At 34.3% G+C, this 14,470-nt stretch overlaps 1 protein-coding gene across 3 annotated transcripts in view; it reads right to left on the reverse strand.

Annotated features, from left to right (window-relative positions):
• The window catches only part of SPINK5 (serine peptidase inhibitor Kazal type 5), a 71,571-nt gene extending 57,548 nt beyond the window's left edge, over positions 1-14,023 (reverse strand). For all 3 annotated transcript variants that reach the window (XM_057731777.1, XM_057731768.1, XM_057731787.1), the window contains exons 1-4: positions 13,892-14,023; positions 12,500-12,525; positions 8,370-8,497; positions 6,702-6,768 (exon numbers count right to left, since the gene is read on the reverse strand). In XM_057731777.1, the coding sequence (XP_057587760.1) occupies positions 6,702-6,768; positions 8,370-8,497; positions 12,500-12,525; positions 13,892-13,946 (276 nt within the window). In that variant the 5' untranslated portion in view covers positions 13,947-14,023. The remainder of the gene's footprint in view (positions 1-6,701; positions 6,769-8,369; positions 8,498-12,499; positions 12,526-13,891) is intronic.
• Between the last annotated feature and the right edge of the window lie 447 nt (positions 14,024-14,470).

The raw sequence follows: 14,470 nt of genomic DNA on the forward strand, positions 1-14,470 counted from the left end.
AAACCAAAATGGAGCTATGGCTACAAAAAGAGGATAAAATACCTACACTGGTGTACTAAGCAGGAGGAAAGTCGAACAGATCAATAAGTATATTAACTAATTAATATATTGATCTGAGATATTCTCTCCCCAAAGTGCCCCAGTTCTAATAGAGTTAAAATCCCTTTTTCTAAAACTTTGAATTTAAGGAGTATGTACTGGAGACATAGTTGCTTTTTTTAGCATATAATAATTGGGATGTTAAAATCATTTAAAATAATTATTTATTTTATTAAATGAAATATCTTTAATATATTTTATATTAAATGAAATTACTACATTTAATATAATTATTGATAGGATTGTATTTACATATGCTATGTTTCTATTTGTTTTCAATATACTCTTGTTCTTTTTACTTCTCTAGTCTTCCACTACTGCCTTCTTTTGGGTTAAATATTACTAATGCATCTTTTTTATTCTCCTGTTGATTTTATGTATTTATTATACATGTCATTTTCTGATTGGTTACTCTAGTGATTACAATAAGCACCCTAATTTATCACAATCTACTACCAATTAACGCTTAATTCTAGTAAAATATAGAAACTTTGCCCCAATTGTAGCTCTATTTTCTCTGTCCCCTTTCATACTATAATTATCATATATGTTATGTTTGTACACCCAGTAAAACAGCATTATAGTCATTGCTGTATACAATATTATATCTTTAAAAGTAGCTAGGTGAAAATAAGCGACATATTTATAGAGTACTTCGTATTAACCCCTATATTTACCCTGGTGTTTTTTATTTCTTTCTCTAATTCCAGGTTATCGTCTGCTGGTTGGTCATTTCTTTAAGGAACTATATTATTATTTGTAAGACAGATCTGTTAGCAACAAATTCTTTCAGATTTCATTGATATGGGAATATCTTTATTTTGCCTTAATTTTACAGGATAATTTTTGTGAATATAGAATATTGGTTAACATTTTTTTCCTTTCAGCACTTTGAGCATCTCATTCCATTTCCTTCTGACCTTCATTATTTTAAATAAGAAGCCAGTCATCAATTATAACCTGTATATATAATGTGTCATTTTTCTTTTGCTGCTTTTAAAACTTTCTCTTGCTCTCAACATATTGATCATGATGAGCCTTAGGTGTAGATCTCTTTGATTTTTCCTATTTAGAGTTTGTTGAAATTCTTTAACATAAAGATAATTTTTTCATCAAACTTGATATATCTTAAGCCATTACTCCTTCAAATAATTTTTCTATCCAGGCTCTCTCTTTTATTTCTGCCATTCCTATTTCACATGTACTGGCATTCATGTTGTCTCAAGAACTCTGTGACTGCATTTTTCATCAGTATTTTTTCTTTCTGTACTTCTTTTGTTAAACTTTATTAACCTTCAAGTTTACTAATTCTTTTTTTATACAATCTCAAAGCTGCTTTTGAGCCTTTCTACTGATTTTTTAAATTTGAGTTATTGTGCCCTTCAACTCCAGAATTTTCATTTGAATATATATACACACATATGCACATACATGTGTATATGAGGGTGTTTTATATATATATGTGTATATATATGTATATATATATATATATATATATATATACATAAAACTTTTCACTGAAAATCCCTATTTATGTATTGTTATATTTTCCTTTAATTCTTCAAATACTGTTTTCTTTAGTGTTTGGACGCCTTATAAATATAATTTTTAATTATTTATTATTTATTTTTGGCTGCATCTGGTTTTAGTTGCAGTACATGGGATCTTCGTTGAGGCATGTGGGATCTTTCATTGTGGCGCATGGGCTCTTCATTGCAGCACGCGAGCTTCTCTCTAGTTGTGGTATGCTGGTTTTCTCTTCTCTAGCTGTGGCTTGCAGGCTCCAGGACACATGGGCTCTGTTGTTGTGTGCGTTCCAGAGTGCATGGGCTCTGTAGTTTGTGGCATGCAGGCTCTCTAGTTGAGGCACACTAGCTCAGTAGTTGTGGTGCACAGGCTTAGTTGCCCAGCATGTGGGAACTTAGTTCCCTGGCCAGGGATGGAACTCACGTCTCCTGCATTGGAAGGCAGATTCTTTACCAGTGGACCATCAGGGAAGTCCCTGGACACCTTATAAATAGCTACTTCAAATCTTTGTCTGTCAAACTAACATCTGAAACCACTGAGACAGTTTCCACTATCTTCATGCCAACTATGGTTCATATAATCTAGTTACTTTGCCTATTTCATAATTTTTGTTGAAAACTGGACATTTTGGATAATACAGTTTAGCAAATCAATTTATTATTTTATTCCAAAGATTATTTTTGCTGTTTATTGTTTGCTTCCTTGGTTGGGCTAAATCTCTGATTTCTTGTTCTCCCATAGTGTGCAGCTGTTGATGTGTCTTCTAAGAAAATGTTTATATAGTCATACCCTGGTATTCACTGGGGGAGTGGTTCCAAGATCCTCATGGATACCAAAATCCATAGATACTAAAGTCCCTTATATGAATGGTATAGTGTTTGCATATAAACTATGCACCTCCTCCTATATACTTTAAATTACCTCTAGATTACTTATAATACCTAATACAATGTAAATGTTATGTAAATAGCTGTAAGTACAATATAAATACTATATAAATAGTGGCCAGCAGGGCCAAATTCAAGATTTGCTTTTTGGAACTTTCTGGAATTTTTGTTTATTTTTAATATTTTTGGTCTGTGATTGGTTGACTCTATGAATGTGGAACCCACAGACATGGAGGGATGACTGTAGTTTTTTATTTTGGGTTTTTTTTTTTTTAAGCCTGACTTTTTAGGATCCGTGTAACTTAGCAGTAGGCCAATGATTAGACATAGTTTATGCTCAAACACCTCAAGCCAGTAAGGTTTCCAATCTCCACGGACCTGTGTATGTAGGAGAGGGTATTCAAAATTCAGGCTATTTTTACATCTACTTCAGCATTTGCTTTCCACTGGGATTTTCTTGTGTCTTCTAAGTGCTTGCACACAGCCCTATGATTGGCCAGGACTTTGTGAATTACTTAGTCCCTTTTTGTCTCTGCCACCCTGTTATGAAGACTTAGCCAGAAATATGCTTACTGCTATAACCTAAGATCATTCCCCTTACTGGAGTAACCAAAAATATCTCTGGATGTGACAGTGGCCCAATACTCCAAATTAAATACACCCCTTTCAACACCAGCAATGTGGCTGCTGATTCACATAGCCTGCTCTGCTGTGGTAGACCCTCCATATCAACCAAGCCATGGGGGCAAGATGGGACTATCATTAGGCAAGAACATCATAGACTCCCATTGTTCTTACCCGAAGTTCAACAGTTTTTCAAGCATCACTGATTGTCAAATTAACATAGGCTGTTGGTCAATTTCCAGAGTGCTAAAATGGTTGTTTTACTCAATTTTGTGTCGCCTTATAGTTGTTCTTTGGGGAGGGAATTTGCTGACCTCCTTATTCAGCAGTAGTCTGAAGTGGCACCTCGCAGGGTAATTTTATATTGATTCCCAAACCAGATAAGAATAATTAGAAAGGGCAAAGTATAGACTCATTTTACTTATAAAAAAAAGTTTCAAATTTTCTAAATATTAACTAGGCAAATTCAACAGTGTATTAAAGCATTATGATTAAGTATAATTTACCCTAAGAAAATAATAATGATTTAACATTAGCATGGTTATCAAGAAATGTATTACATTAATTGAAAGAGAAAAATCGTAAAATTATTTCAATAGCTGCAGAGAAGGGATGTGAGAATGGTCAAAATGTATTCAGAAGAATAAAAACAGAAAGGAACTTACTAAGGTTTACAGAAAAAAACACCTGTGGTAAACATTATACTTAACGGAGAAACTTTAGCTATATTACATTTAATATAGGCAGAGAAAGGAACTGCTGTATTGAACTCTAGATCTTTGCCAATGATGTACGGGAAGAAGAAGAAAAGTGACAAGATTGAAAAGGAAGTTATAAAGCTTCTATTTTTTGCTGATGATGTGATCAACTTCCAAGAAAAAGACAACAAAATTAACAAGATATTATAAAGATCAACCTATAGAAATCAACAGAATTTGTCTATGCCAACAATAATCAGATATAAATCCAGTAAACAACAAAATACCACTCAAAAGAGCAGTAAAAATATAAATTTCCTACGTATTAGCAAAAAACATAAAAATACCTGTGGAGAATATTTTATAGATTTCATAAAGTACACAAAAATTATATGAATTAATGATAATATACCCTGTGCCTTTGACTTGGGCAAGTTACTATTATAAAAAGTCAATTTTACCCAAATTAATTTATAAATTCTCTGTAGCCTTAACCTCACGGAGTTCCCAAACTCAAGCTGTATTTTTTATGAACTTAGTAAATTTTTTACTTCAAATATATATGTGGAAAAATATATATCTGCATAGTTAAGTCAACTTTGAAAAAGTGAGCTAAGAAAGGGGACTTGTCTTAACAGTTATTAAAGAAACGAACTAATATGAACAAAAAAGGTAACTAGAACTACATGCATGTACCCCTGTGAATTTAATATCCTACAAAGTTGGCAACCTAAATCAATTAGAAACATTGAATGAATGAATTTATAAATTAAAAAACAAAAGTTTCTACATAGACCAAAGATGTTAGTGATTAGAAATTAGGGAGGATTTCAGAAAACTTGGGTGGTAGGAATGGAAATCATGAAAAGGAGTCAAATTGGAATATACATTGGATGCAAAACCAACAAGACTTGTTGATGGACTGGATACCAGAGTAATAAGGTGAAAGAATGACATACGTACTGATGAAGAAAAAATTGGTAATGTAAGAGAGAAAGCGAGGATATCTGTAGGAGGAAAATTCTTGAATAAAGCATCTTATTCTGAGAGTAAGAACCAGGGTTAATTTTTGATGGGAGAAATCTAAGCAGAGAAAGTAGATTGTTTTCTTTTACAGTTAAGAGAAAAATAACAACAATAGAAACATAGTATAATTGCATTAATGTCTTCAAGCACAGACAAGTAAAAATCTAGACAGCAATTACTTGAAAGCAAACAGCCAAATATTAACTGCCTTAATTTATAAGTAAATAATTTCCTATGTAGCAAAACATATAACCGTAAGAACTTTATCTAGAGGTCAAAATTATAATTCAAAAATGGTAACAGAGAAGTATAATGTCTTAATATTCTATAATTTTATTTCTTAAAAATCCTATTTCATTACAATTCAGTAAATGTATGTCTACATACAAAACATACCACTAGTAATATTTTAAAATAGTAGGTTTAAGAATGATATGTGTGTGTGTGTGTGTGTGTATTTGGGAGATTTTTGTTTGTCACTTTCTTGTATTTTATATTTTTAAACACCACTGATATATCAGTTTTTCCTGAAGAAAAAAGAGGAGGAGGACAAAGAGAATGAATTCTGCAGAATAAGCCTCTCTCTAAATGTGACAAAGAAAGGCATATTTGAAACATACCAGTAAACCTTTCTGACCCTCACAGATTTGGGGTAGCATAGAAGCAGCTCCCTTTTGCTCCAAGAGTTTATAATTATTGACTAGTTGTGTGGTAACTATATTATTGTTTTCAAAGTGAGACTGGTTGAGCCCAGGCACAGTCTCTGGTTGACTAGGTCTACTGTGGAGGCTGAGGTGCTCACACAGTCCTGAGTAACACTGACAAGGAAGACGGCAGCTTGGTTAGACCAGGGATATTAACATAATTTGGGTGTGCCTTCCCTGACTGATTATTTTAGTTATGTGTCAGAAGCAGGAGAGGAGGAAGAGAAAGAAGATACTGGAGAAGAAGCTACACAGGAGACCTGGAATAATCTGAGTAGTTGTCAGAATACCTGGTGATAGCCCCAGCTTTGTCAGTAACTTTTGTGAGATGTTGTAGGCCAGAGATTGCGCCCAATCTGAGCCTTGAATTTTTTTTTTGTATAAATAAGAATTTTTGTATAAAAAATTATTTATAAAGGGAAATGGTTGTGTGTGAGGTTGCATCTGTATAGTTACTTTCATTTTATTTATGAATAAAATGAAATCTTTAATTTAAAAAAAATTTTTACCACAGAACAGTTTTCTCCAACAAATATTAGCTTGAATCCCAATTTGCAAAATAGATATAAATAAGCAAGTCTATTTGAATTAGGGGAAATCTCCAACTATTAGAAAATACATTCAGTAGGAAGAAAAAGAGGAAAAGAGAAGGAAAATAAAATGAATCAAATGCCTGCTAACACATGTTAAACATTGTAGCTGGCTTTTTAAACTTAATTTCTCATTTGATGCATGTTCCATCTCACAGGTGACAAAATTGAGACCCAGAGATACATAAATTGTCCAAATTCTGAGACTTGAACTTAGTTCTACAGTCCCATGAGGGCTGTTGTTGGAGCTAAGACAGGACAGTAGGAATGAGAAATGGCCGTGGGAGGCAGACATCACCCTGGCTTACTCCACCTCTTAGCATCTGTCAATGCCCAACATGTTTTCAGAGAGTTGGGTCATGGGTTGGGCCTGTGGACAGCTATACTAGATATTTAGCCCATCCCTGGACTAAGCCACATTCCCTCCCTTCTAAGTAGCTGGCTTCACAACAGGTATGACCTAGTAATTAGGAAATAAACAGATCTGAATAGAGTCAAACATAATCTCCAAAGCAAATATGACAAGTTGACTCCAAATAGTCTCACCTTTGCAGTAGCCCTGGTGGCTCTTGCTAAATGCCTGGTTCTTCTCTGGGATTTTGCTTCTTTTTCCCTGGAAGATAGCAAAGAATAGAATAGCTCAGACATGCGTAATTTTAGAGCTAACATCGTAACATGGTAAACATAATTTTGGCTATACTTCTCAGCCTAATCCAGTTTGTCAGAAGTGGATATGTCCAGAAGTGACCACAGGTACTGCAGATCTCTCCTCAGGGCTGAAATATATCTCAAGTGTGGTTCTATTGAAGGCAAGAATCTCTACTGTTAATTGCATAACAGACCACCCGCCTTAAATACTTCCAAGCAGTCACCAACTCTAAAAACCATTTGTATCATTTTTGGAATGCTCTCTTTGAAAGGCCATGTTCAGACTGATCCATCTACCCACCTGTCTGGGTCTGAGGTTCTAACCTCTAAGGACCCAGAGAGCAAATACAGCAATTTAAAGATAACTTTAATGCATCATGCAGTCTCCTTTTCAGGTTAAGAAGCAAAGTTTATCCCAATATAATTTATATAAATAATAAAGATAATAATTGAGTGAATGACTTCAAAGTGGTAAATAACCTGCTCTGTATGTCTAAGTATGTTTTAAATTATTTTTCAATAAATTTATTCTATTTATAGTTTCGATCTCCTAACAAAACATCCTATGTAACAAGGAGGAAACTCTTTAGTAAATAATACACCTGCTGATTTACATTCAGCTTTCCAGAGACTAAGAAAGGGTTGTTCAACTTGCCCTGGGAGTCCCCCCGCCTTAAATTTTGCCCTGCCTTCCTTCATCTTCCTACAGTGTCTTCATTAGTAGCAGCACATGTGATCAGAGCTTCGTTATCCCAATATTAATGACTATGTCAGATTAAATCCCTTGATTACCAAGGGATTACCATCTTGGCATTTTCAATGCTAATTATAACATAATTATCTTCAATGGGTAAGCTTAGTATTGGCTTGGTACCAGAGTTGAAGTTTTGATGATAGTCAGAAACCGAGAATGAATTCCCTGTTCAAAACCAAATTAGATCCCTTTGATTTGAGAACTTGCAATTGATAACTCAAGGCTTTTTCACCTATGGAGTGTCACTGGAGAGAAGGAAATCAAGTTAAGAAGCACTGCAAAGATGACAGTAAACTTCCAGGATATTAATTCTTCTGAGTTGTGGGGAGTTGGAAGCCACTATCAATCCTAGAGTCCATCTCATGCTGGCGTAATCCTGGATGTCTGAAGACATCGGCAGCTCACTAAGTCAGGTTGTATCCTGCTTCTCCTGGTTGGCTTTCACAAGAAGAGTCTGGCATCATTCTCAGGGGTACAACAGAGTCAGGTCTTAACAGGCCCAAGAATTCTTTTCTCCCAGGGTCAGAAAACTCAACTTGGAACTACAACCTCAAAAGGCTATTAAGTACTACATAAGGTATTGATACAGGGCCCTCTGGGGGATTTTGGAATACCATAAGTGATTATTAAAATCTTTCTGGGTGGGTGGCATATATCCAACTTGATGACAGGTATCATAGTGATCTGCTAAGCATTTTTTTTACCCATTTAGGTTTAGAAAAATATACATGACAGAAAATAAAAATAATACATTTTGTAGTTCAGAGAATAGCTGGTAACTCAAAACACTTGAAAGATTAAACTTTACTCACAATATCATTTTACATTTGGCACATTTGTTGATGAACATGATTCCATCAGGGCTTTGAAAAAGTTTTTTATCTTCGGAACAGAACAGTTTTCCATTTTTCATCAATGCCCGAAATTCATTGCATGTTTCCTTAGGAAAATATGAAAAAAAGTGTTTATGGAAAACTCATCAAAGCAAGACTTTACCTTCTAAGAACAGTATTATTTCATGACCACCACCCCCTTTACATGGAAGACATTCACTCAGTTGATACAGATAATACAAATAAAAGTAATGATTCTGGATTGCCTGTTAGAGATTGAAAATTCACCTAAAAGCATTCATCTAAAACCATTAGTGAAGTGGAAAGAACAAGGGACTTGGAGTCAAAAGATCTGAGCCTATATTCCAGGGTTCTCATTTACAAGCCCAATAGCCATAGCAAATGAACTCAAAGGCTTACTTACCATGTCTGTAAGAACAGGGGACATGAGTATACATGTTTCATAAGTTTTGAGTGGATTAAATGTCATAAGTACGTAAATCCCTCAAAGAGTGCCTGATACATGACATATAGATATTCAGTAATTAGATTCTCTACCTCTCCTCTTCCTCCTGCTGTATTATTATAATTGGTGTTGTTGCTATTGCCATTATTATTATTGGGATATGCTAAGATGACACATGTAAAATACCTAGCACACAGTAGTTCAATAATATTTGCCATTAAAAGGTATATGAAAAGTTTGTCGAGAAGGTTAATTCAGTATATTTAATGAAGGCCTGCTGTATGTCACTTACTTTTTTTCTAGGAGCTTAATATTAAGGTGCATTTGCACTACCTAGTAAAGTACTGATTTAAAATGTTATACTACTTATTAGTTTAGATCCATTGGTCCTTTAAAGCCTTTGGAATCTATGGGGTATTTTGTTTTGTTGGGTTTTTTTGTTTGTTTTGTTGGGCTGTTTTGTTTTGTTTTGTTTTGACTTTGGAAAAAAAAAGAAAAGAAAAACATCAAGATCCTTGTACCAGAAAAAATAAAGAAATAAATCAAGCCTTTGCTCCAATTCTGACAAATGCAACCTCTTCCAAAGGCCTGATTATTCTATCCAGCCTCCTATATCTTTATAATAATCACTCAGTTAGTCAACAAACACTTATTATGAGGCTACTGTACTTTTCTAGGTGTCATGGATATAGCAGTAAATAAGGCAGATGGATCCTTGCCTAAATGGTGCTTACCGTCTAATGGATAATGAGGTACCTAACCTAGCATCTTATATGTGGGAGGCAGTTGGTAGCACTTGCAGAATGAAGAGTGAATAATGGTGAAGAAGAATAAGTAATTTCAGAGACCAGCCCTGGGAAATTTTGCTAAGGGTGACCTACTAAAGCATCTCTAAGATTATTATCACCACCCAGTGATCTTATCTGAGTAGCACAGCAGTAATTTCTGGGAACAGACTGACAGCTGGGCCTCCTGAGATCCACGTCTGGTCTCTGATTCTATAGTATCTTATACCAATATTGCAAGTTACAGCTTAGCTGGCCAGATATAACTGATTCTATAAAGTCTAGATAAAAACCTTGTCATGGAATAAGAGAAGAGCCTGGTGTCTTTGTAACAGAAATACATCCCTCGTGAGGTAGGTCTTAAAGAAAGTACTGAAAACAAAGATTCATGATAACACTAGAATGAAGCTTTAAATAGTTTTTAGTGGTCAACTGAAAAGGAACATTATCAATCAAGATAACTCCTGAATTGGACTTTTCCTATGTCATAATTAGATAAACACCTAAATCCTAGAAAGACACTCTTTATATATATATATATATATATATATATATATATATATATATATATAGACACACACGAATGGACAACTGAGTCCCAGAGAATAGGTGAAGAAATTTCTTTGCCAGTTTGTAATTAGTAAAGCTGGAACTCAGCGCTATTTTCCTGAGTTATGGTGTTATCCAGTGTATTCTCTTGGGAAATAGGAAAAGGCCATAAAAATTGAAAGCAGCAGTTACATTTTTCTCTGGAAAAAATGAAATAGCCTCCCAATGACCATATTAGAGAGGGCTGAAACAGGAGCAGTTCTGGACCGTAAAGGAATCCTGAGGTGGTGAGATGAATTCTCAGCAACTGCTTACTTGCAATCGAACTTTTTGTTTTGTTCTCTTTGTTGTAGTTGCTGTTTGTGTTTTCTCCACCTATCCCAGAAAAACTAGAGCCCTGTAGGGTCAAGCTCTTTCTGTCTTCCTTCAATGGCTGTGATAGCGACCATTGTCTTCCATTGTTCTTCCCCAGGCATCATCATAAGCCCCTCAGGAGCAGGCATTACCCCTGCTCTGTGGTAGAGCACTAACAAGCCTGTTGTGGCTTCATAATAACCCTTCTGTGATGTCAAATTTAAGCATATGGTCGAGATCCTTGCAGATTACTCCAGTGCTTTTCTGTGCTATTCTGGCTCATGTTTGTAACATTCAACATGTTTTTATGGTACTGGAAAGAACATGAGCTGCTGAACATGGAAAATAAAAATTCCAGCACTGTAAGAAAGACTAAATCAATAGTTTTCATTTCTGACAAAATATCCAAAGACTATGCTCAGAAATATTTCCAGATAATTACTTTTTATTTTCTTTTTGCTTATGCCAACATAAGAGGTGGCTAAATTTCTGTTTTTAAAATGTCTTTCAGTGAAATAGAGTTCAATAGTACAAGAAATATCAGTGCAAAATTTGAAATATCCACCAGAAACTTTCACCCATTATCATAGACTCTGAAAAGAGAAAATTATGGCTTCATGCACAGTGAGATTTACATAATACCCTTCTTCTTCCAGTATAAAATATCCAAATGAGTATGCTCTTTGATTCTCAAAAATCCAGCCTTTTTTTTTCCTACCCTACCATACCATTCTACTTATGCAATAGAAGTTTCCAAACCTCTCTTTAATCAGCAAACTTAGATGAAATAATGGAACTATACTGGAATTCTCTTGACTATTCCTATAAGAAGTTTCCTTTTTAAAAAAACTAGCAATAAAATACAGCAGGAGTATTTTAACCATGTTTATAAGCGTTTTAGTGTAGAAAAGAATCTTTTTACTATTTTATTCTTTTAATGTTCATGGTCTTTAAGAGACATAGCAAATATCTGCTACATAACGAAATATTTTAAATCTGAAATAATGGCACAGTTGTGTGTGTGTGTGTGTGTGTGTGTGTGTGTAATTGGCTGTTTCAATGTGCTTTTCAAAGAGATTAAATTTTTTTAATTTCTATAGAAAATGATTCTTTCATTTTTTCAATCAAAAGACCTCTAAGAGTTGGTACAGACCCTTCCAGAGTCAGGGCGTCTGCCATCACAGGTTCTTCTGCCTGGTCTACTGTGAGTTGCAAGTATCTTCAGGATTCACTCCCTCTGTACCTTCAGATCCTTGTTCTAATGCTGTCTTTTCAGAGAACTTTCCTGACTGTCTCAAGAAGAACTGATACCATCTCCATCCCCAGAAATTCCTATCTTCCATCCTGCTTTATTTTTCTTCTAGCACTGATCATTATTTAATATACTATATATTTTACTAATTTGCTTATTAACTTGTTTGTTTTCTTCCACTAAGATATAAGCTCCATGACAGCAGAGTTCTTTTTTGTTTTTATATCCCCAGTATCTCAAACAGGATCTGACATACAACAGATGCTCAGTAAATATATATCGAATGAAACATATACACTGACTATATATAAGATACAGACAACCCCTTTTTGCATAATGATCACAAGAAAACTTATTTCAGCTTCCTGTGTGTGCCATGACTTTTTCAACTGTTAAGCTGAACAATAGTAATTCACTAGTGTGTTTGTTTATGGAATTTTAAAGCACTCCTTTAGTGTGGTAGATTGCTTCTTGCAGACATCCATTATCATTAATACACTGGCTGGTGTGTGTGTGTGTGTGTGTGTGTGTGTGTGTGATTCATGTCTTGATTCATAAAGGCCTGCTTCTATGTTTTTAACAAAAGCTATTAGTGCCCATCAGTATAATGTGTCTGTATTATTAATATGAAGGTGTTGGCCACAGAACTTTTTTCTTTAGGGATCTTGGAATGAATTCAGTGAACAGAAAAAGCAGGACTAACCTGATTTTCATCTTCACTGGCAGCATCTGGGACAAAAATACAGAAACCAAAGTTAAGGGAATGTAAAACATTTAATAAGTAAAACAATTCACCGAGTGTAGTATCTTGCTTATTTTAATGGCAATATATTTTAAAACCACAAATTGATTTGAACACATTAAAATTTACCATGGTAAATAAAGTGAGAACACTGCATCAGGCAGTATGTATAGTCACAAAGATCTCTCGCTCATAAAGTTCCAATTACTTTGAAAAATAATACTCATGTACTTTCTGACCCCCTCAAAATATCTAATTTCTAAAAGATCCTTTCAGAACAAAGTACTGTAGGCCTCTTTTAAAATTATAACACACATATCAAACTTAGTTATAGTTTTAAGGTATAATGTAGTATAAAGTTTGTATTATATATAAACTTTACATAGTTTATATAGCATAAAGTTTATATCATATATAAAAAGCACTTTATACATGAACTTTATGATAAAAAGTTTATATCATATAAAATTAAATTTTCTGATTTCTGGTAACTCTGCCTCATTATAGCCACAAAAATTAGAGATCTGGTAAATATTAAGATTAATTAAAATCACAGACTAATATGCTTTCTCATTAACAGACTTCTTTGTACCTATACGCTTATTTTAGGAAAGTGGGCATCATATGTGTATAATGGTCTCTTCACTCTCCCTCTCTGAGGTTTCCTTTTAAAATATGTAAATGCTTCATAGCAAGTTAGGTATAGGCAATCTTGTGCTCCCTTCAAATTCAAATAGCAGAAGCAAAAACCTACCTCCTAGCTCCCATAGACATCCCTTACCATTTAGAAGAAATATTTTCAATCCATTTAGGATTTGAAAACACAAAAATAAAATTTGCTAGAAAGCACTACTTCTTTAAAATAAAAACAGATGGTTGAATTTGATTTTTGTTTGACTTATAAATACAATATTAAAATATATATATTAAGTACATCTAAGTTTTAAATATTATATACATAATTCATATCAGTATCAATTCATATGCTTCATATCCTATACATGCATAATATATATAATTCATATCATAAACTTATATGTTTGGTGCGGTGAATATGGAGAAGAATCTATTAGCTTTTCAGAATTAATGTTGAATTAATAGGATTTCTGATGGATAAAAATTCAGATTATCTCAAACTACCTGTCCTATCTAAAGATAACATAGTTATAAAGCCATATATGTAATTCTTCAAAGCTCTATGTCTGGCAATATATTTCAGGATTATACATATGTAGGTATATATATATAATATACATTATATATATGTACTGAGGAGGGAGGGAGGGAGACAAGTTCCTGCCTAGAGCTTTGGGATGTGTAGCAAGAGGGTTGGATTACAGGCAAACTGCTCACCTTGTATGAGGCAAAGAGCCAGGGTCAGAAGCACTGGCACTGTGGCTGTCTTCATGTTGAAAGTGATATAAGTTGGTTACAAGTCTGCTCCTTGCATTGCTCACCAGCTGGTGCTCTAAGACAGAACCTGTGGAGATGCAGCTCACTTTTATAATATACTGTGGGTGACACCCACAGCAACAGCTAACACTGTAAAACCAGTTGTTCAAGGTCATGCTAAACTTAATATACCACAGCCATTTAGTTTCCATTTTTTAGGATCCTGTCAAATTTGAACAGATACTATTTATAAAGTAGTTCTAATGTGTTTTCGTGATACCTCCCCTAAGAAGGCAATAGATTATGTGCAAGGACCCTACTCAAAGTTTAATACTCCATAGTCCTATATAAGAACTGAATTCCTCACCAACACCGGACGCATTTCCTCGTAGACAAACATATTTCTAACTCAGCTCCCTTCATAAGTGGGAGGGGAGGAAAAAAGAAGACAGATGAGTTGTCCTGCAAGTCAGGTAAAGATTTAAAGATTTCCACAACTGGAGAAAGCTGCTTATAGCAAGAGCACCTAGGATTCCTTTT

Source organism: Hippopotamus amphibius, chromosome 1 (assembly GCF_030028045.1).
Source record: "Hippopotamus amphibius kiboko isolate mHipAmp2 chromosome 1, mHipAmp2.hap2, whole genome shotgun sequence".
Classification (NCBI taxonomy): Eukaryota; Metazoa; Chordata; class Mammalia; order Artiodactyla; family Hippopotamidae; genus Hippopotamus; species Hippopotamus amphibius.